The 18,282-nt window shown below is 40.7% G+C and overlaps 1 protein-coding gene across 1 annotated transcript in view; it reads left to right on the forward strand.

Moving 5' to 3' along the window:
• Positions 1-18,282, forward strand: part of HBS1L (HBS1 like translational GTPase) — a 186,402-nt gene that overhangs the window by 117,743 nt on the left and 50,377 nt on the right. Inside the window, exons 5-6 of the mRNA XM_077486814.1 lie at positions 10,426-10,534; positions 16,273-16,520. Of these exons, the coding sequence (XP_077342940.1) occupies positions 10,426-10,534; positions 16,273-16,520 (357 nt within the window). The remainder of the gene's footprint in view (positions 1-10,425; positions 10,535-16,272; positions 16,521-18,282) is intronic.

An 18,282-nucleotide genomic window follows, 5' to 3' on the forward strand; every position in this document is an offset into this window, starting at 1 on the left:
CCACCATGCTTCATGGTGGGTATGGTGTTCTTTTGGTGATGTGCAATGTTTTTGGAATTATGCCCAAAAAGTTCAACCTCATCTTTTCATCTATTTTGGAGGGACATCCAGTTCTTGGTAATGTCACTGTTGTGCCATATTTTCTACACTTGATGATGACTGTCTTCACTGTGTTCCATGATACATCTATTGCTTTGGAAATTTTTGTATCCTTTTCCTGACTTATACCTTTTAAACAATAAGATCCCTCTGATGCTTTGGAAGTTCTCTGCGGACCATGGCTTTTGTTTTAAGATGCCACTAGAACAGCTAAACTTTGTGGTTAATCAGAGGCACTTTAAATGATGGCAGGTGTGTACTGACTCCTATGTAACATGAGTTTGAATGTGATTGCTTAAAGGGTTTCGTGGGGGGAAAAAAATACCAAATAAAGAAAAAATGATATCGCATATAATTGACACGACCTATTGTAATTGAATGTTATTAAAAACTACCTTTCCACTTCAATCTGAAGTGCTGTCATTTTCTGAAAATTGTAATATGGCTACCTGGAGTTCGGTACACAGGATATGTACTGACCACCCCCCAGAAACTTTCTTGTGTGATTGGCTCACCAATTTTCCCAGAAGTCTGCACTAAGATACAAGTCAGATTTCAGGCATCCCCTGCAACAAAAATGTCATTTTTGGAGAGATACTTTCAATAGGAACACGTCTAAAAGGATGCAGGCCCAACAGATTTCCTCATTAGTGTTCTTCAGCTGACAGATAATTATGAAACCACTCTCATTAGACCCATATAGCACAGAGGCACAGACAAACACAGGGATTTCTTTAGACTAACAAAAGGTAGAAATCTGCAATAAAGTTATAATCCTTGCAATGTACATCGATCACCAGGGGGGAATGTTTTTTTTTTTTTTTTTTCCTCAACAAAAGTCGAGTTACACTTTAATTTTGAACACAGCTACATCCCCAGTTATAAGAGGATATGCACACTTATGCGACCACATTATTTTATTTTTACTCCCCCTAAAAGATTTGTTTTTCAATTAAGTTGTACAGTTTATAGGTTACATTAAAGGTGGAAAAAGTTCTGAAATTATATGTATAAACCAGTGGGCAGCATGTCACTTGACCAACCTGACGTGGTGACTGAAAAAAGGTGAGTATTTTAAAAAAGAAAAAAAAATGCAATTGGAAAGTTGAGGTGGGGGGCGTGGGGACTGAGCACAGAGTATAGTTTTAAATTGTATTTCTATGACTACAGTTCTGTGCATAGATTTTTACCCACGTGGACAACCAGTGGTCTGCCCTGAACATCTTCACAAACTGTATAATTCTGGATCTACAATGTTCTTGATGTCTGGGAGCTTTCAACCAGAAAAGAAGTGAAGGGGAGCCAGTTAGTGTGACTAGATGTATGGCGGGAAGGAATCCTGTGGGAGCGCAGAATAAGGGAAGGATTTTTCTATTATATCTACTAAAAAAGGTGTTAAAACCCTTGCTATACTGGGAAGTGGAGGCATATAATAATTTACAGCTGACTGGAGTTCAGCTTTAAAGGTCGGTGTTCAATTGTTGTGCAAGTCAATATTTAGCTGCAATTACAGGTGCAGTTATAGCTTTAAGACTTTTTAGGATAGGTTTCTATCAGATTTACTGATATGAATCATGCAGTTTCCTTCAATTTGTGTTGGGAAAGTTTTTTCAGCTCTGAAAGGCTGGCCTGGGATCGCTAGTAGACCATGCTTTTCAAGTCTTGCAACACATTCCTGAAGTGAGGTCTGAGTTTTCAGCTTTATTCCAAGACATTTATGACCTAAAATAAATAAAATTTCAGGATGCACTTGGTCGAAAACCGAAATGGACATTTTTTTTTATCATGCATTGAAGTCAGTGGGACACAGCGTGCCTTTATTGACACCTTTTTAACCTGCAAAACAAATTTGCATTTATTATTTTTTGTGAAAAAGTAAACTCATCCTTAACCACTTCAGCCCCGGAAGGTTTTACCCCCTTCCTGACCAGAGCACTTTTTACAATTTGGCACTCCATCGCTTTAACTGCTAATTGCGCGGTCATGCAATGCTGTACCCAAACTGTTCCCCAGAAATAGAGCTTTCTTTTGATGGTATTTGATTGCATCTGTGATTTTTATTTTTTGCGATATAAAGGAAAAAGAATGATTTAAAAAAATATATACATATTTTCTACTTTTTGTTTATAAAAAAAAAAATCCAATAAACTCAATTTTAGTCATACATTTAGGCCAAAATGTATTCAGCCTCATGTCTTTGGTTAAAAAAAGTAAATAAGAGTATATTTATTGGTTTGCGCAAAAGTTAGAGCATCTACAAACTATGGTACATTTTCTGGAATTTACACAGGTTTTAGTTTGTCTGCCTATCTCATTTCCTGAGGTGCTAAAATGGCAGGGCAATACAACCCCCCCCCCCCCCCCCATGACCCCATTTTGGAAAGTAGATACCCCAAGGAAATTACTGAGAGGCATGTTGAGCCCATTGAATATTTTTTTTTTTTTTTTGTCCCAAGTGATTGAATAATGGCAAAAAAAATAAAATTACAAAAAGTTGTCACTAAATGATATATTCCTCACACATGCCATGGTTATATGTGGAATTGCACCCCAAAATACATTTAGCTGCTTCTGAGTACGGGGATACCACGTGCGGGACTTTTTGGGAGCCTAGCTGCGTATGGGGCCCCCGAAAACCAAGCACCGCCTTCAGGCTTTCTAAAGGCGTACATTTTTATTTCACTCCTCACTACCTATCAGTTTTGAAGGCCTAAAATGCCTAGATGGCACCCCCCCCCCCCCCCCCCCCCATTGACCACATTTTGGAAAGTAGACACCCCAAGCTATTTGCTGAGAGGCATGGTGAGTATTTTGCAGCTCATTTATTTTTGAAAATTAAGAAAGGAAAGAAAAGAAAAATATATTTTTTTTTTTCAATTTTCAAAACTTTGTGACAAAAAGTGAGATCTGCAAAATACACATCATACCTCTCAGCAAATAGCTTGGGATGTCTACTTTCCAAAATGGGGTCATTTGGGGGGGGGGGGGGGTTGTGCTATCTGGGCATTCCATGGCCTCCGAAACTGTGATAGGCAGTGCGGAGTGAAATAAAAAATGTAAACCCTTGGAAAGCCTGAAGGCAGTGCTTGGATTTCGGGGTCCTGTACACGGCTAGGCTCCAAAAAAGTCTCACACGTGGTATCCCCATACTCGGGAGAAGCAACAGAATGTACTTTGGGGTGTAATTTCACATATGCCCATGGCATGTTTGCGCAATATATAATTTAGTGACAACTTTGTGCAAAAAAATAAAGAATTTGTCTCTTCCCCACAACTTGTGTCACAATATAACATTTTCCATGGCCTCGACATGCCTCTCAGCAAATAGCAAGGGGTGTCTACTTTCCAAAATGGGGTCATTTGGGGGGGGTTTGAACTGTCCTGGCATTTTATGCACAACATTTAGAAGCTTATGTCACACATCACCCACTCTTCTAACCACTTGAAGACAAAGCCCTTTCTGACACTTTTTGTTTACATGAAAAAAAACATTTTTGCAAGAAAATTCGTTTGAACCCCCAAACATTATATTTTTTTTAAAAGCAAAGGCCCTACAGATTAAAATGGTGGGTGTTTAATTATTTTTTTTTTCCACACAGTATTTGTGCAGCGATTTTTTAAACGCATTTTTTTTGGGAAAGGCCGAGTACATACCAAACACGACATGCTTTAAAATTGCGCACAAACGTGCAGTGGCGACAAACTACATACATTTTTAAAAGCCTTTACAGTTTACTAATTTAGATTTACAGAGGAGGTCTATTGCTAAAATGACTGCCTTCAATCTGGCCTTCGCGAGATACCTCACATGCATGGTGCAATTGCTGTTTACATTTGATGCCAGACCGACGCTTGGGTTTGCCTTTGCGAGAGAGCGGGGGCGGGGGGATGCCATTGCTTTTTTTATCTTATTTTTAAATTGTTCCTTTCTTTATTTTTTTTTATAATTTTTATTATCTCAGGGAAAGTAAATATCCCCTATGATATCAATAGGTAGTGACAGGTACTTTTTTTTTTTTTTTTTTTTTAATGGGGTCTATTAGACCCTAGCTCTCTCCTCTGTCCTCAAAGCATCTGACCACACCAAGATCAGTGTGATAAAATGCTTTCCCAATTTCCCAATGGCGCTGTTTACATCTAGCGAAATCTAAGTCATGAAATGCTCATAGCTTCCGGTTTCTTAGGCCATAGAGATGATTGGAGCCATTCTGGTCTCTGATCAGCTCTATGGTCAGCTGGCCAAATCACTGGCTGCATTCTCAGGTTCCCTGTTGGGTCAGGAGAGCCAGAGAAAAACATGGAAGATGGTGGGGGGTGGGGGAGACATTCCCACTGCTTGTAAAGACTAATTAGCCGCTAGTATTCCTTTTACATTAAAGCTGACCACGGGCTGAAAAGAATGATACCAAGATGATACCTAAACCTGCAGCCATCATTCTGGTATAACCACTCAAAGTCCAGCAACATTCCGGTTCGAGGTTCGGGTCTCTCAAAATGTGATGGCATCTTGGGAGACCCTGTGAAAGTGTGCCTAGTCTGTGCAGTTCTGTACCCTATGCTAATACTCAACTAGTGTATGGTAGCGTTCAAACCATTCACCAATACAAAGACTAGGATTGTCAGGACAGGAGGGAAAATAGTAGTGGGTGTCACGCCTATATCCGCACTTGCTGCAGACACAACATCTTCTTTGGGAGGCTCGTTGGGTAGGGGTACTCGGCAGGATATAAGGAACATGCCTCTCATGCAGCCGGCTTACTGCATTTGGTTGGGGATGGTGAGGTGGAGCACCGTCTGGAAACAGAAGGGCTCTGACGATCTCTTCCTGGAATTTAATGAAGGATACAGTCCGTCCTGAAGCTCTGTATAGCACATGAGCGTTCAGCAAAGCCAATTGAAATAAACGGACACTTTCTTGTACCAGCGTCTGCCCTTACGGGCAACTAGGTACGGCGCCAGCAACTGGTCGTTGAGGTCCATCCCTACCATGTTAAGGTTATATTTGTGGACACAAGGGTTTCTCCACAACACCAGTCGCCATAGTAAATTGGACCGTCGTGTCTGCATGAAGGGAGGTAAGAACAAAAACATTCTTATTATCCCTCCACTTCATAGTGAGCAAGTTATTACACTTCAAGCAGGCTCTCTCCCCCAGCCTAAGACATGAATCTACAAGCCGCTGGTGAAAGCCCAGGCGATTAGATCGCACGGTGCCACATGCTCCAATCTGTTGATCAAACAAGTGACTAAAAAGTGGCACGCTCGTGTAATAATTGTCCATGTACAAGTGGTACCCCTTTCAGAATTAGGGTGACACCAAGTCCCACACAATTTTGCCAGCGTTTCCTATGTAGTCAGGGTATTTTGTCGGCTCTATGTGACTATCTTTGCCCTCGTAAACCATAAAACTACATGTATAGCCTGTGGTCCTGTCACAGAGCTTTTACATCTTGACCCCATATCTGGCATGCTGGGAAGGTTCTGTTTGAATGACAAGTGGCCAGAAAACTTAATCGGGGACTCATCAATGCAGACAACTTGATGAGGAGTAAACAAGTCTGCAAAATGTTGGTTGAAGTGGTTTATGAGGGGTGGAATTTTGTAGAGCCGATCGTATCCAGGGTCTCCACGAGGACGACAGTTCATTGTTGTTGAAATGCATGAACCGCAAAATCTGCTCGTATCACGCCCTGGTCATGGAGGCAGAGAACACGGGCATATGGTAAATTGGGTCAGTGTACCAATATGACTGCAACTTACTTTTTAGTTATGCCCATGAGGAGGGATAGGCCCAGAAAGAGCTTAAATTCAGAAACCGTAATTGGTTTCCAATCTCTGTCAGTGGAGGACTGGGGAATAGTGGCGATGTGTTGACCAGCATACAAATTGCTTTGGTCCACAATAGATCAGCAAATACAAAATTTAAGTGACATAAAATCAACCTGTTTCCACCTGAATGCCGACTTGGCCAGTGAATGGCGGAAGTACAGGTGCTGCAGAAGTGATGGGTTCCCAATTAGTTTTGGCAAATGCAGCAGGAAGGGTAAAACGGGCCTGTGTTTGTCTTCTTCTTGGTGGCAGTGGGACACTACTTGTGCTTGCCACCTCACCAGCTTGAACTGTACTTATGGGACTCGCCACATCACCACGTGATACTGCAGTGCTGGTTTGACTACAACCAGGGTGTACTAAGCTGCTGGTGCTTGCCAGTTCACCAGAAGGATGAGCGGCACTAGTACTTCTCTGCTCCATACGAGGGAGCTGTGGTTCTTGCACCTCAACAACAGAAGATAATCGGGGTCTGGTACGCCTGACCTTGGCAGGGACCACAACTGTCGTCAGAGCTATCTGTCATGGAGCTGCTGTCTACAGGATCGTATTCTGAGCCTGAATGTGACAGATCAGTGACGACTTCTTCACTATCCGTCATGCTCAGAAATGCATAGGCCTCTTCACTAGTGTACCTTCGATTTGCCATTTTGGGCTCTAAATTTAGTGGTACACTAGTGAGTATCACAGGTAAAAAAGCTCCTGACTGTTAGCGACTGTATCAAAAATCTGTTTGAGATCACAGGGATCAGGCCTGACTCTGCAAACACTGCAGTTATGTGTGTTTAGTGTTTTGTAAGTGACAGTGATCGATACTGCACTTGGGTGGGCTGGGCGGAGGTGCAAAACGCAGGTGCTAGCCGGTATCTGGGCTAATCCTGCTAACACTGTGTTTTTGGAAACACTAAACTGCTGGGGATGCTAGTATAGATCTGATCAGATCAGATATTGATCCGTTCAGATACTATACCACCAAGGGAGGTGTATGCTGCGTGTGTGGTTGTTAGCGGTACTGGCACTAACCTGACGCTGCTTGGGGCAATGCAGAACCTATCAGACCTAAAAACCTAACTTATATCACCTGTCGGATGATCAGGGGGTTAAACCTTTATTAGGTAATAAACGGCGGGTGCCCTGACACTATAAGAAACAAATTAACCAGCGTCACCCGTAACAGTTATATGGTGATCACTGGTGAAAGGGTTAACTAGGGGGCAATCAGAGGGTTAAAACCTTTACTAGGTAGTATATGGGGGTACCTGACGCTATAAAAAGCTGACGGCGAACCTAAATACTTACCTACCTAACTAGCTTCACCTGTGACACTAATATGGCGATCAGAAAAAAGATTGCTTAGTGACACTGGCGACGGGGGGTGATCAAGGGGTTAAACCTTGGTTAGGGGGGTACTCTAGACCTAAAGGGGCCTACCACTAACTACCCTACCAGTTATAACAGTCATAAATGACACCAATGCAGTAATCGGTAAAAAAAAAAAAAAAGTGGTGTCACACTGACAGGGGGTGCAGGGGGGTGGGTGATGGGGGGGGGGGGGGGGGTGAAAAGTGTGCCTGTGTGTTCTACTGTTAATGTAGCGTTGGTACAGACCTACTTGATGTCTTCTCTCCTCTGCGCCAGAATGAAAAGACCGACACGAGGAGGGATGAAATCCCTTCCTCTGCTTCTGTTTACAGTTCAGAAGCAGAGGAAGCATTCCATTCGCTGGGAGCGATCACGAGGGGGTGGCCATGAATCAGTGGCCTCCCCCTCAGCACAGATTGCTCCTGAAAAGAGGCCTACCGCCTTGGGCACTGGGGGTAGCGCGATGCGCCCCCTGCCCGCGGGAGGCAAGTAACGTACCCATACGTTACTTTGCCTGCACGTGTCACTCTGCCGCAGTATATCTGCTTGAGGAGGTCGGCAAGTGGTTAAGAGTCGTGCCATTATGCCATACCATAAAATTATACCATATTATATTATTCCATATCACAATTAAAAACAGAGTACAAAATACATATAACCACACATTTAAAAAAGTATAATATGTGAACATTGGTATACACTCAACATGAAGATGTGCTTTTTTCATAGCAAAAAGATAAACAGGCACTGATATTCATCTCAATGCATTTTGTGAAACAATGTTCACTTCTTCAGGAGTTAATATGATCCAAACTGATAAAGACATCTGTGGAGAGACCATGTCATTAAAGCATGTAATGATAAAATGTGTGCCCACATGGGGAACTATACATGAATAAATTATATAGAGCTCAATCCTCATTACATATTTACGTAATTATACTCAGTAAATCCATAATGGGACAGGAACGAGCTATCGCCAAATAGCAGATACCATGGAGAGGCATCTCTGGTTCTGTCTTGCCCAGGAGCTGTGGATGAAGCAAGCTGGCAAGTAGACGGCATAGAGTGACCAGGTTGAGGTCAATATAGTGATGGACTAAAATCTATATCTGAAATGCTATAATTATGGTAAACTATCTCACCACCGTGGTCAGGTCAGTTCCTATTGCTTTTCCTTTTTCTTATTACTTTTTTCCTAGTGGAGCATGCTAAATACATTTTTTGCAAAGCACTTTTATATTGTACCCCTCATATTAGTTTCCATTTACCTATTTTTCTTTCTTACCACTTTTTTCATGGGGACTGACCTGACCACGGTGGTTGGAGTGAGCAAAACTTCTCTGATAGGATCTCTTTTTTTTTTTTTTTTCTACAAAAATCATCTTCTACTGTTGTTAAATAGGCTATTCGTTTTTATAGAAACCTACTGTGCCCCAAGGTAAATCCAGCCCTGCTTGTATTATGCTATTGCTCCTAGCATTCACTTGTTGACTGCAAGTGGTAAATGTAAAATATTCATATTTACTTGACTAAAGAGCTTTTGTATTAGTGCTAAACATAAATTCAAAATATTCTATAATGCTTTTAAAAGCACGTAGCCTTGGTCGCCTTCATTTTACTCAGCAGGTTTGCTTTTCCAATACTATATTATACACCTTTATATAAGTGCATGTAGTCGTTGTCTATTCAGAGGAGCAGAGTACCCGTGTACACTTTTACTTCACACGCTCTTTTGCTGCAGAATGTAACTGTGGCCAGACAGAAGAAAAAAGATGAAGGATGTGTGGCAAGAGCCTCGCCCTGTTTGTGGTTCAAAAGAAATTATTAACGCTTAAGTCTCTAACCTAAAAACCAGCTGTGGTTAAAATCTCAACTAGCATATATACGACTGAAAATGTATCAGCAATTAAGAGTCTGCCCCTACAGTACAGTTCTAGTCTATACTAAAATCATAGAGTTTTTATTGAATGCTTTGAACATACAGTACAGTATAAAACTATACAAAATTCAAGGCTTCTTATTGAACATTGTTCCAGAATTGTTATAAAATCACTCTCCTCCAAAAGCAAAACATTCATAGATTATTAAATTGTATTTTGAGATGGGACATTTCGATGGTTTCAATTATCAGTGAATGGAATTGCAATATTCCCTAAGGGAGTCAAAAAACAGGGAAGAAAGGTAAGCCTTAATGATTACTGCTTCCTGTGTAAGGTAGTCCGAACGTGAAAGTAAGGAACCAGAGTAGAAGAATAGAGAAAGGAAGGGAGTTAGAGTGTTCTAAAACATTTTTAGTTGGGAGGGGAGTTGATCCCTACTGCCATATCTTTTAGGTTAGTAAAAATTTCATCAAAGGCCCAATGATGAGTCAGGTGGAATGGGATGTAATGATCGATCCAGAGGGGGGGATTTACTAAAAATGGTGCACTTCGAATCTGGTGCAGATGTGCATGGTAGCCAATCAGCTTCTAACTGCAGCTTGCTCAGTTAAGCTTTGGCAGTAAAACCTGGAAGCTGATTGGTTTCCATGCAGAGGTGCACCAGATTTGCATGCTCCAGTTTTAATAACCCCCAGAGTCTCCAGATGCATTTAAACTCAGAGACAGTTTGAGGACCACTGACATTTTCTAACTAAGGGGATTTATTTACTGCTTCACACGGCCAGTTGTGGGGGTTGATGACTGCATGCTTTAGCAAGATTTTGTTTGGCGGCAATAAAAAGGAATGGCAGTAGGTGAACATGATTTTTTGTGTAGAATTCAGGTTTTAAGTTGGGCAGAGCCTCTCTTGGATTTTTGGCTTTAGGTGGAATTACTCCAAGCAAATCCAGCTACATGTGGGGCGGGTAAGTAAATTACTAAATTTAAGAAAAAGACTTGCCTAACAAATCTCACTTACTGGTAGTTTGCAAAGATGGGGTCATCTGAGTCTTGATTCACAGGACTGAATTCTAGTGGAGAGCAAACATCTTGAAATATCGAGAGTGGGTTTTCTGTTAAAGTGACCATCAATATAGTTTGTGTTTTGGGTGTATAACTAACATGGAAGGACATGTTTTTCAGTTATTTGCCTTATTGGTTTTATTTATTTTTCCTCTAAAGATACTTTTTAATTTTTTTTTTTTTTTTTAAGGCAGGTCATGTGACTTAACTTCTATAGAGGCACAGAATGAAATTGTCCCTAAAATTGCCAAGATGACTGTCTCTGGAAAGAAACAGAAAATGGGATTTAATATTCCAAGGTATGTTGTTGCTCTGTACTTATGATTTACAAATTACAGTATTGTAAAATAGTATTGATACAACTTTAGTGCTACTACATGAAAAAATAATGATGCATATGTTTTGATAAAGTGCTTAAGGTGTCCATAAATGATAGTATGATGTGAGCATATGTGTTACTAAGTGTGGTGGGTGGCAAAAGATGCCAATACTCAAAACTGAGAGGATCTGCCACCATTTTTTATTTATTTGTAGACTCTTGATAGGAGGGTACACCGTGGATGCCAACCTTTCAGACCTCAGACCACTAAGCTCACAATTTTGAATCCCACGGAGTACTAACATGAATTTTACATGCCCTACACACACAATGCTGTTACTCTCTGCCAACCAGACCCCCCCCCCCCCCCCCGTTACTCTGCATCAAACTGCTGCCTTACACAGACTCATCAGCCATGTGCTCGAGCCCCCTGCTCCCTCCCACAGTCTGTGATCAGCACTGACATTGGAAGTCCCCTCCTTCACCTCCCACTCTCTGCACTACTCCCAGAGCCTCCCTCTGAGTTCAAAGGCACCTAAACTACAAAGGAGGCAATGGGTATCAATGTGCACTGACATCATTAACTGTCAGCGCAAATTATGAACAACACTAGAAACATTAAGCAGTATACATCCACCACAATGTTTATTTATTGAAAGGTTAAGTCTGGCAGCAGTATTCATGAGAGTCTGAAGGTGGACCAACAAGGAGGGAGTTGCAACAAGTGAGATGAGAGATAAGGGAGTGAATCAGAAGCGTTGTGGTGTCAGTTGTTAAGAAGAGGCTAATTTTGAAATTGTTGCAGAGATGAAGGCGGCAAAATTTGGGAAGGGATTGGATATGGGTCAAAAAAGAATTTGAGGATGTTGTGCAGCATCCATGCAGGTAGGTCAAATGATAAGTTAGTGATGTGTGAGGAAGTCTTCGTCATAGAGGTGGTATTGGACATCATGGGAGGTTATCAACTGGCCCAGGGAGGACATGTAGATGGAACATAGAAGTTGCCCAAGGATAGAGCCTTGGGGAACACTTATGCAGAGAATAAGAGGAGAGAAACGGACAGTACTGATTTTGAAATCAAGCATTTTTCCTTCAAAAATGTATTTATAAAAACTTATTTTCCATACGGGTTATACAGTGCATCCGGAAAGTATTCACAGCGATTCCCTTTTTCCACATTGTTATGTTATAGCCTTATTCCAAAATGGATTAAATTCATTATTCTCCTCAAAATTCTACAAAACCGTAGACAACGCAAAAAAACGTTGTTTGAAATCTTTGCAAATTTATCAAAGATAAAAAAACAACGAAAATCACATGTACATAAGTATTCACAGCTTTTGTTTTGTTGAAGGACATTTGGCACCAATTACAGCCTCAAGTCTTTTTGAGTATGATACTACAATTTTGGCACACCTATTTTTGTGCAGTTTTTCCTATTCTTCGTTGCAAGACCTCTCAAACGCCATCAGGTTGGATGGGGAGTGTCGGTGCACAAGCATTTTCAGATCTCTCCACTCAAGGACATTCGTAGAGTTGTCCTGTAGCCACTCCTTTGTTATCTTGGCTGTGTACTTAAGATCGTTGTCTGTGTTTAAAGATGAACCTTTCCCCCAGTCTGAGGCCCAGAGTGCTTTGGAGTAGTTTTTTTTTTTATAAAGGATGTTCTCTGTACATTGCTGCATTCATCTTTCCCTCGATCCTGACTAGTCTCTCAGTTCCTGTCACTGAAAAACATCCTAACAGCATGATGCTGCCACCACGATGCTTCAATGTAGGGATGGTATTGGCCAGATGATGAGCAATGCTTGGTTTTCTCCAGACATGATACTTGCCATTGAGGCCATTGATTTCAATATTTGTTTCATCAGACCACAGAATTTTATATCTCATAGACTGAGAGTCCTGCAGAGATGGTTGCCCTGTAAGAGTGACTATCAGGTTCTTGGTCACCTCACTGACTAATGCTCTTCTCCCCCGATTGCTCTGTTTGGCCCTCTCTTGGAAGAGTTCTGGTGGGTCCAAACTAATTCCATTTATGGATGATGGAGGCCACTGTGCTCATTGGGACCTTGAATGCTGCAGAAAATTTTCTGTACCCTTCCCCAGATCTGTGCCTCAATATAATCCTGTCTCGGAGGTCTCCAGACAATTTCTTGGACTTCATGGCTTGGTTTGTACTCCGATATGTACTGTTAACTGTGGGATCTTGTATAGACAGGTGTATGCCTTTCCAAACCATGTCCAATCAACTGAATTGCCCACATGTGGACTCCAAGTTGTAGAAACAGCTCAAGGATGATCAGCGAAAACAGGATGCACCTGAGCCCAATTTTGAGTGTCATGGCAAAGGCTGTGACTATTTATTTGCATGTGATCTTTTTTATTTTTAATAATTTTGAAAAGATTTAAAAAAAAAACTTTTTTCACGTTGTCATTATGGGGTATTGTTTGTAGAATTTTGAGGAAAGTATTGAATTTAATCAATTTTGGAATAAGACTGTAACATAACAAAATGTGAAAAAGGTGAAGCGCTGTGAATACTTTATGGATGCACTGTATTATACAGAAATTTTGTAGAAATCCATTTTATAGCTTTGAAACATGTAAGGGTAAATTATTCACACATAGCATATGATCTACAATGTTTACTAATACTTGGGCTGAGTTAGCAACCGGTTTCCGACTGACTCACTTCTATATACAGGGGGCAGAATAGCCCGCTTGTGCAAAACCCTGTACAGGTATGGGGTCCCTTTAAGAGCCACCAGAGGGCGTGCGCCTGCTGCATCATGGGGGACAGAATGCGTGTGACCGGCGATCGTGTGCACGAGCGCCAGCACAAGGATTTGTAAACCCACAAATCCCTGTGCTGTCAGAGGAGAGGAGACATGTCGTTTGTTCCTAGTATGTAGGAACAGCAATATGTCTCCTCTCTTACTCAGTCCTATCCCCATACAGTTAGAACACACATTTAACCCCTTGATCGCCCCCTAGTGTTAACCCCTTCCCTACCAGTGTAATTTACACAGTAATTAAGTGCATTTTTATAGCACTGATCGCTGTATGTCAATGGTCACAAAAATGTGTCAAAAGCGTCCGATCTGTCCGCCGCAATACCGCTAAAAATCGCAGATTACTGCCATTACTGTAAAAAAAAAAAATAATTATAATAAAAATGCTTAAATCTTTCCCATAGTATAACTTTTGCGCAAAGCAATCAATAGATGCTTATTGTTAGAATATGTAGAATAATATATATTGGCCTAAACTGATGAAGAATTTTTTTAAATATTTTGGTGATATTTATTATTGCAAAAAGTAAAAAATATATTTTTTTTTCATAATTGTCACAAAAAATAAACTGCAGAGGTGATCAAATAGCACCAAAAGAAAGCTCTATTTGTCAGGAAAAAGGATGCAAAATTTCATTTGGGTACAGCATTGCATAACCGCGCAATTACCAGTTAAAGCGCCCCAGCGCCAAATTGTATTAAATGCTCTGGTCAGGAAGGGGGTAAAACATTCTGGGGCTGAAGTGGTTAAAGGAGTTGGGAATCCTCATTCAAAAAAGTGTGATTATTCACTACAATTATCCAGCCATGTGAAAAGCGAATACCCATTTAGTGTAAATACCCAGTACAGAGGTTTGCCATAAATAGATAATTGAAGTGAATAGTCACATAATTATTTTGAGTGAACACTTCTTTAATGAATCCGATACAAAAATCGGAAGTAAAATTTTGTCTGACGAACAATCTGCTTATTTTTGGATTGTTAGTATGGTGCTTTCGACAGCTGATTTTGATTCCTTTTTATTGCACGACAAAAGCTGGATGTACAGACTATGCAATTTTTGTCGGATGTAAACACAATGTCCGATTTTCGTTTAATCTGGTTTTTCGTCCCAAAAAAACGTAAAAGCAAGACTACGCATGCTCAGAAACCAAAGAATACATACAAAACAATTCAACACATGACATCACTTCCGAAGTTGAACTTTGTCATACGAGAATTTTCGTATGGTGAGTAACCTCTTCACTTTCGACATGAGACTAGCACGCAACAAAAAAACAGACAAACGGATGTCCGAAAATCTGATCGTGTGTATAAGGCTTTAGAGCTGCCTTCCTATGTGAAAGTGGAAAAGCCTTATCAAGGTTGTAAGGTGTGTTATGTATTACATTGTGCTTTATGCAGCAAAAGTACCTAACTCCTTAATTTAAAGAGAACTGTGAAAGTCCTTAAACACAATTTGTGGTAAACTAATGACAGTGAAACAGTTTTTACTAAATTGTATTGATTAGTCATTTGTCATAGATTTCTCTTTCCCTCCATTTATTTTTATTTAAACAACATCATATAGTTATTATCAGGAACAGGATATGAGAATTACTGCTGATGAACAATAAACTTATGTACTAGATTTGAACAGGTGGAGAGAATTGAGTCAAATGTGTTTTTAAATACAGCCTAGAGAATGAGCCTTCAGATAGACACTGTAGGTAGCAAGTGCAAAGATGACTAATATCTGTGTCCAATTCTTCAAACATTTGGGGTTTTGTTTCTTTACGTAAGGCTCAGTGGCCGTTAAAGCCTCAGCAATTTCTCAGAGCTGTTTGCAGACTCTTCATCTCTTTTACCCTTGTCTTTTACTTTGGTAAAGCCCAGTTTAAAGAGGTGTGTGAAACTTTTTTTTGTTGAACTCTGTAGCTTTGTGTAGACTTCTATTTTCTTGTTATTTCCCAGATCTTCCTTTTTTTTTTTTTTTTCTTTGTTTGCTAAAATCTTTCACATTATCAGAACTTTATTTCAAACATCTTTGGTTCTGAAGAGTGAAACCTTTTTAAATATTTCTGTAAATTTTATCCGCTGCTCTATGTACTAGACTTCATGTAAAGTATTGAGGGCTCATTGGGGCTGCTTTACTAAAGGCAAGTTGGTTGTTCATTTTGCAGGGGATTTTCCCTTAGCTTAGTGAAAGAGATGAGGTTCTGCTGCCTTTCACCAGCCAACCATTTGCAAGCAAAAATCCTTTTTTCTTTCTTGTGTGTGATTGGGTATTCTGTGCAATGGGAATTTTTATCACCTTTTCTAAGCTAAGGGAAAATTCCCTTGCAAAGTAAACCGCTCAATGCGGGGAAAGGTGCACAGTATGACGTTACAACCTAAATATGGGTGTAGCATGTTACTAAAGGTGAACTTATTCCTTAAAATGTGGACAGGCTCCATGTTATAATCCAAATATGCGTGTAACATGTTACTAGAGTCTCATGCATACGGTCTTAATGCCCAGTTTGTATAAGGTATTTCAACTAACACGAGTTTTGATAATTGGACATTTCATTGCAATAAATGCAGTTTTACTGTAAGGCTTCAATCACACTGACACTCTGCGTTTAGCTTTTCTAACTGTTGGAGAAGTTATCTGAGAAATATAAACATTTTTTTTGCCTCCCAGATCACTTTTTCCTGCTTTTTAGATGCTCCTGCGTTAAAGCAGGTTTAGCTGTGTTTAGAAATATTTATAATGTCTAAACACTAGAACAGTTAAACTGAGTGTGAATGGCACCATTGAAAAGTAATTACATACATTAAATGCATTTGGAAAAGTCCTCTAAATACACATAAACACAGGTTTGACAGTGTCAGTGTGAATGAGGTTAAAAAAACAACAAAAGATTTTATGATCAAATTTGTTCTCTCTACATATTATAGCGCGGCATCTGAGGTAAATGGGCAGAGTGTTCCTTTGTCTGCAAAAGGCCAGCCTATGGATGACATTATGGAGGAATCTGAAAGCACCGTTCCATTACCCGCACAAATAAACACATCACAGGGCTCTGATGAACTTAATGCTATATCTATAATAAAAAGTTCTGGAAAATCCAAGCAGAAAATTAATGTTAAAGAAGAGCTAGAAAAGAGACAAGGAGGAAAACAGCTGCTAAACCTTGTTGTAATAGGTAATGTGTAAGCATTTTTCTTTCTTCTACACCTGTAGAAGTTCTGAGTTAGTGTTATTCTTAAGACGTTGTTTTGTTTTCTTTCAAAAGTCCATATTCATTGCTGCATTGTTAAAATGTGTTTAAATCAGCATTTCCCAACCCCAGAAGAACCCTTGAAATCTTCAGGTCTCAGGGAACCCCTGGCAAAACCAATTCATTGGGGGTCAGTGGGACAATTGCCTCCTAAATTGGTAGTCAGTAGGAAGAATGCCCTTAAAGTAATGTTCAGAATTCAACTTTTGCAACCAAAAAACTCATTGGTATCCTATAGCTGGCTCTGCCAAGGGGCTTTGGCTCTGGACCTAGACAGGCACTATCAAATAAGAGGTCCGTTAGCAATAGCTCAAGTAAACCCCTACAAACATCTGGGGGAACCCTAGGGTTCCATGAAACTCTGGATGGGAATGGCTGGTTTAAATATTTTTCTTTACTATAAACCTGTCACAAACCTAGACATATGATGATAAAATGCACAATAAAAGGTTACCTTCAGTTAAACCTTAAAGTGTAACTAACCCCCCCTTTGTTTTCAGCCGAGAAAGCTGCCATCTTTGTCTCTGTTTAATCTACAACTGCCATGATGCTGCACATGTGATCAGTTTAGACACCAGCCATTGGATGGCTTGACAGTTTGGTTAAGAGCACAACCAATGGTAGTGTTACATTTCCAGCACATGCCGGAAATCAAACTGTGTAATGGATGGGTTTACTTCTGTTTTAAGTGTCAAAATTATTTTTCAGTCTGAAGATAATGTATATTGATTTTACAGTATACGCAATTTAAAAATGAAAACATTCTCCTCCTATGGAGTGGCGGGTTTAAACGTTTACGTAAGTGGAGCGGGCACAGACCTGTTATCTGCCTGCTCAGCATGGATCGGCAGACAGATCACCTGCTGAGCAATCAGATTGCAGCCAGAGTCCACCCCGTGTGAAAGGGGCCTTAGTTCTAAAAATTTCCCCACTGCACCGAAAGTGGACGGGGCAGGGGGTGGACATCGGAAAAGGAGGATTTCTACTAAAGGAGCAGTACAAGTGGCACATCACACTGAAGGTAAGTAATTTCCCTTGTGCTTGCTTTATTTATGTTTCATGTTTCATTTTTTTATTTACATAAGCTTGGTCTTTAACCGTGTATTTTGTTGTTTACCGTATTTATCGGGGTATAATACGCACCGGCGTATAACACGCACCCCAAGTTTAGGAGGGAAGTTTAAGGAAAAAAAAACTTACATTTAAATGCCGTCAATGCAGCCTCATCAGTGTGCATCTGCAGCCTTGTCCATCATTGCAGAATGATCAGTGTCATTTGCAGCTTGCCCAGCATCATTTGCAGCTTGCCCAGCGCTGTTTGCAGCCTTGCAGAGTGTCATTTGCAGCTTGCCAGTGTCATTTCCAGCTTGCCCAGCGCCGTTTGCAGCCTTGCCCATGTTTAAATATCCCGCCGCCGAGACAGACCGAGCGAGCGCCGCCGGAAAAGACCGAGCCGTCTGCTCGGCTCCGCTCGTAGTCCCGCCTCCCTGCTGTTTCTGGAGCGAGCGCTGCCGAAAAAGACCGAGCCGACTGTAATGTGTATTCGGCTTGGCTTGGCTCGCAGTCCCGCTCAGTATAACACGCACCCACGACTTTCCCCCATATTAAGGGGGAAAAAGTGCGTGTTATACGCCGATAAATACGGTACTTAAAGACTTTTTTTAAAGTAGTGGCGCTGCCTTTGTTG

Source organism: Lithobates pipiens, unplaced genomic scaffold (genome assembly GCF_037356315.1).
Source record: "Lithobates pipiens isolate NorthernLeopardFrog02 unplaced genomic scaffold, aLitPip1_a1.2 Scaffold_18, whole genome shotgun sequence".
Lineage (NCBI taxonomy): Eukaryota > Metazoa > Chordata > Amphibia > Anura > Ranidae > Lithobates > Lithobates pipiens.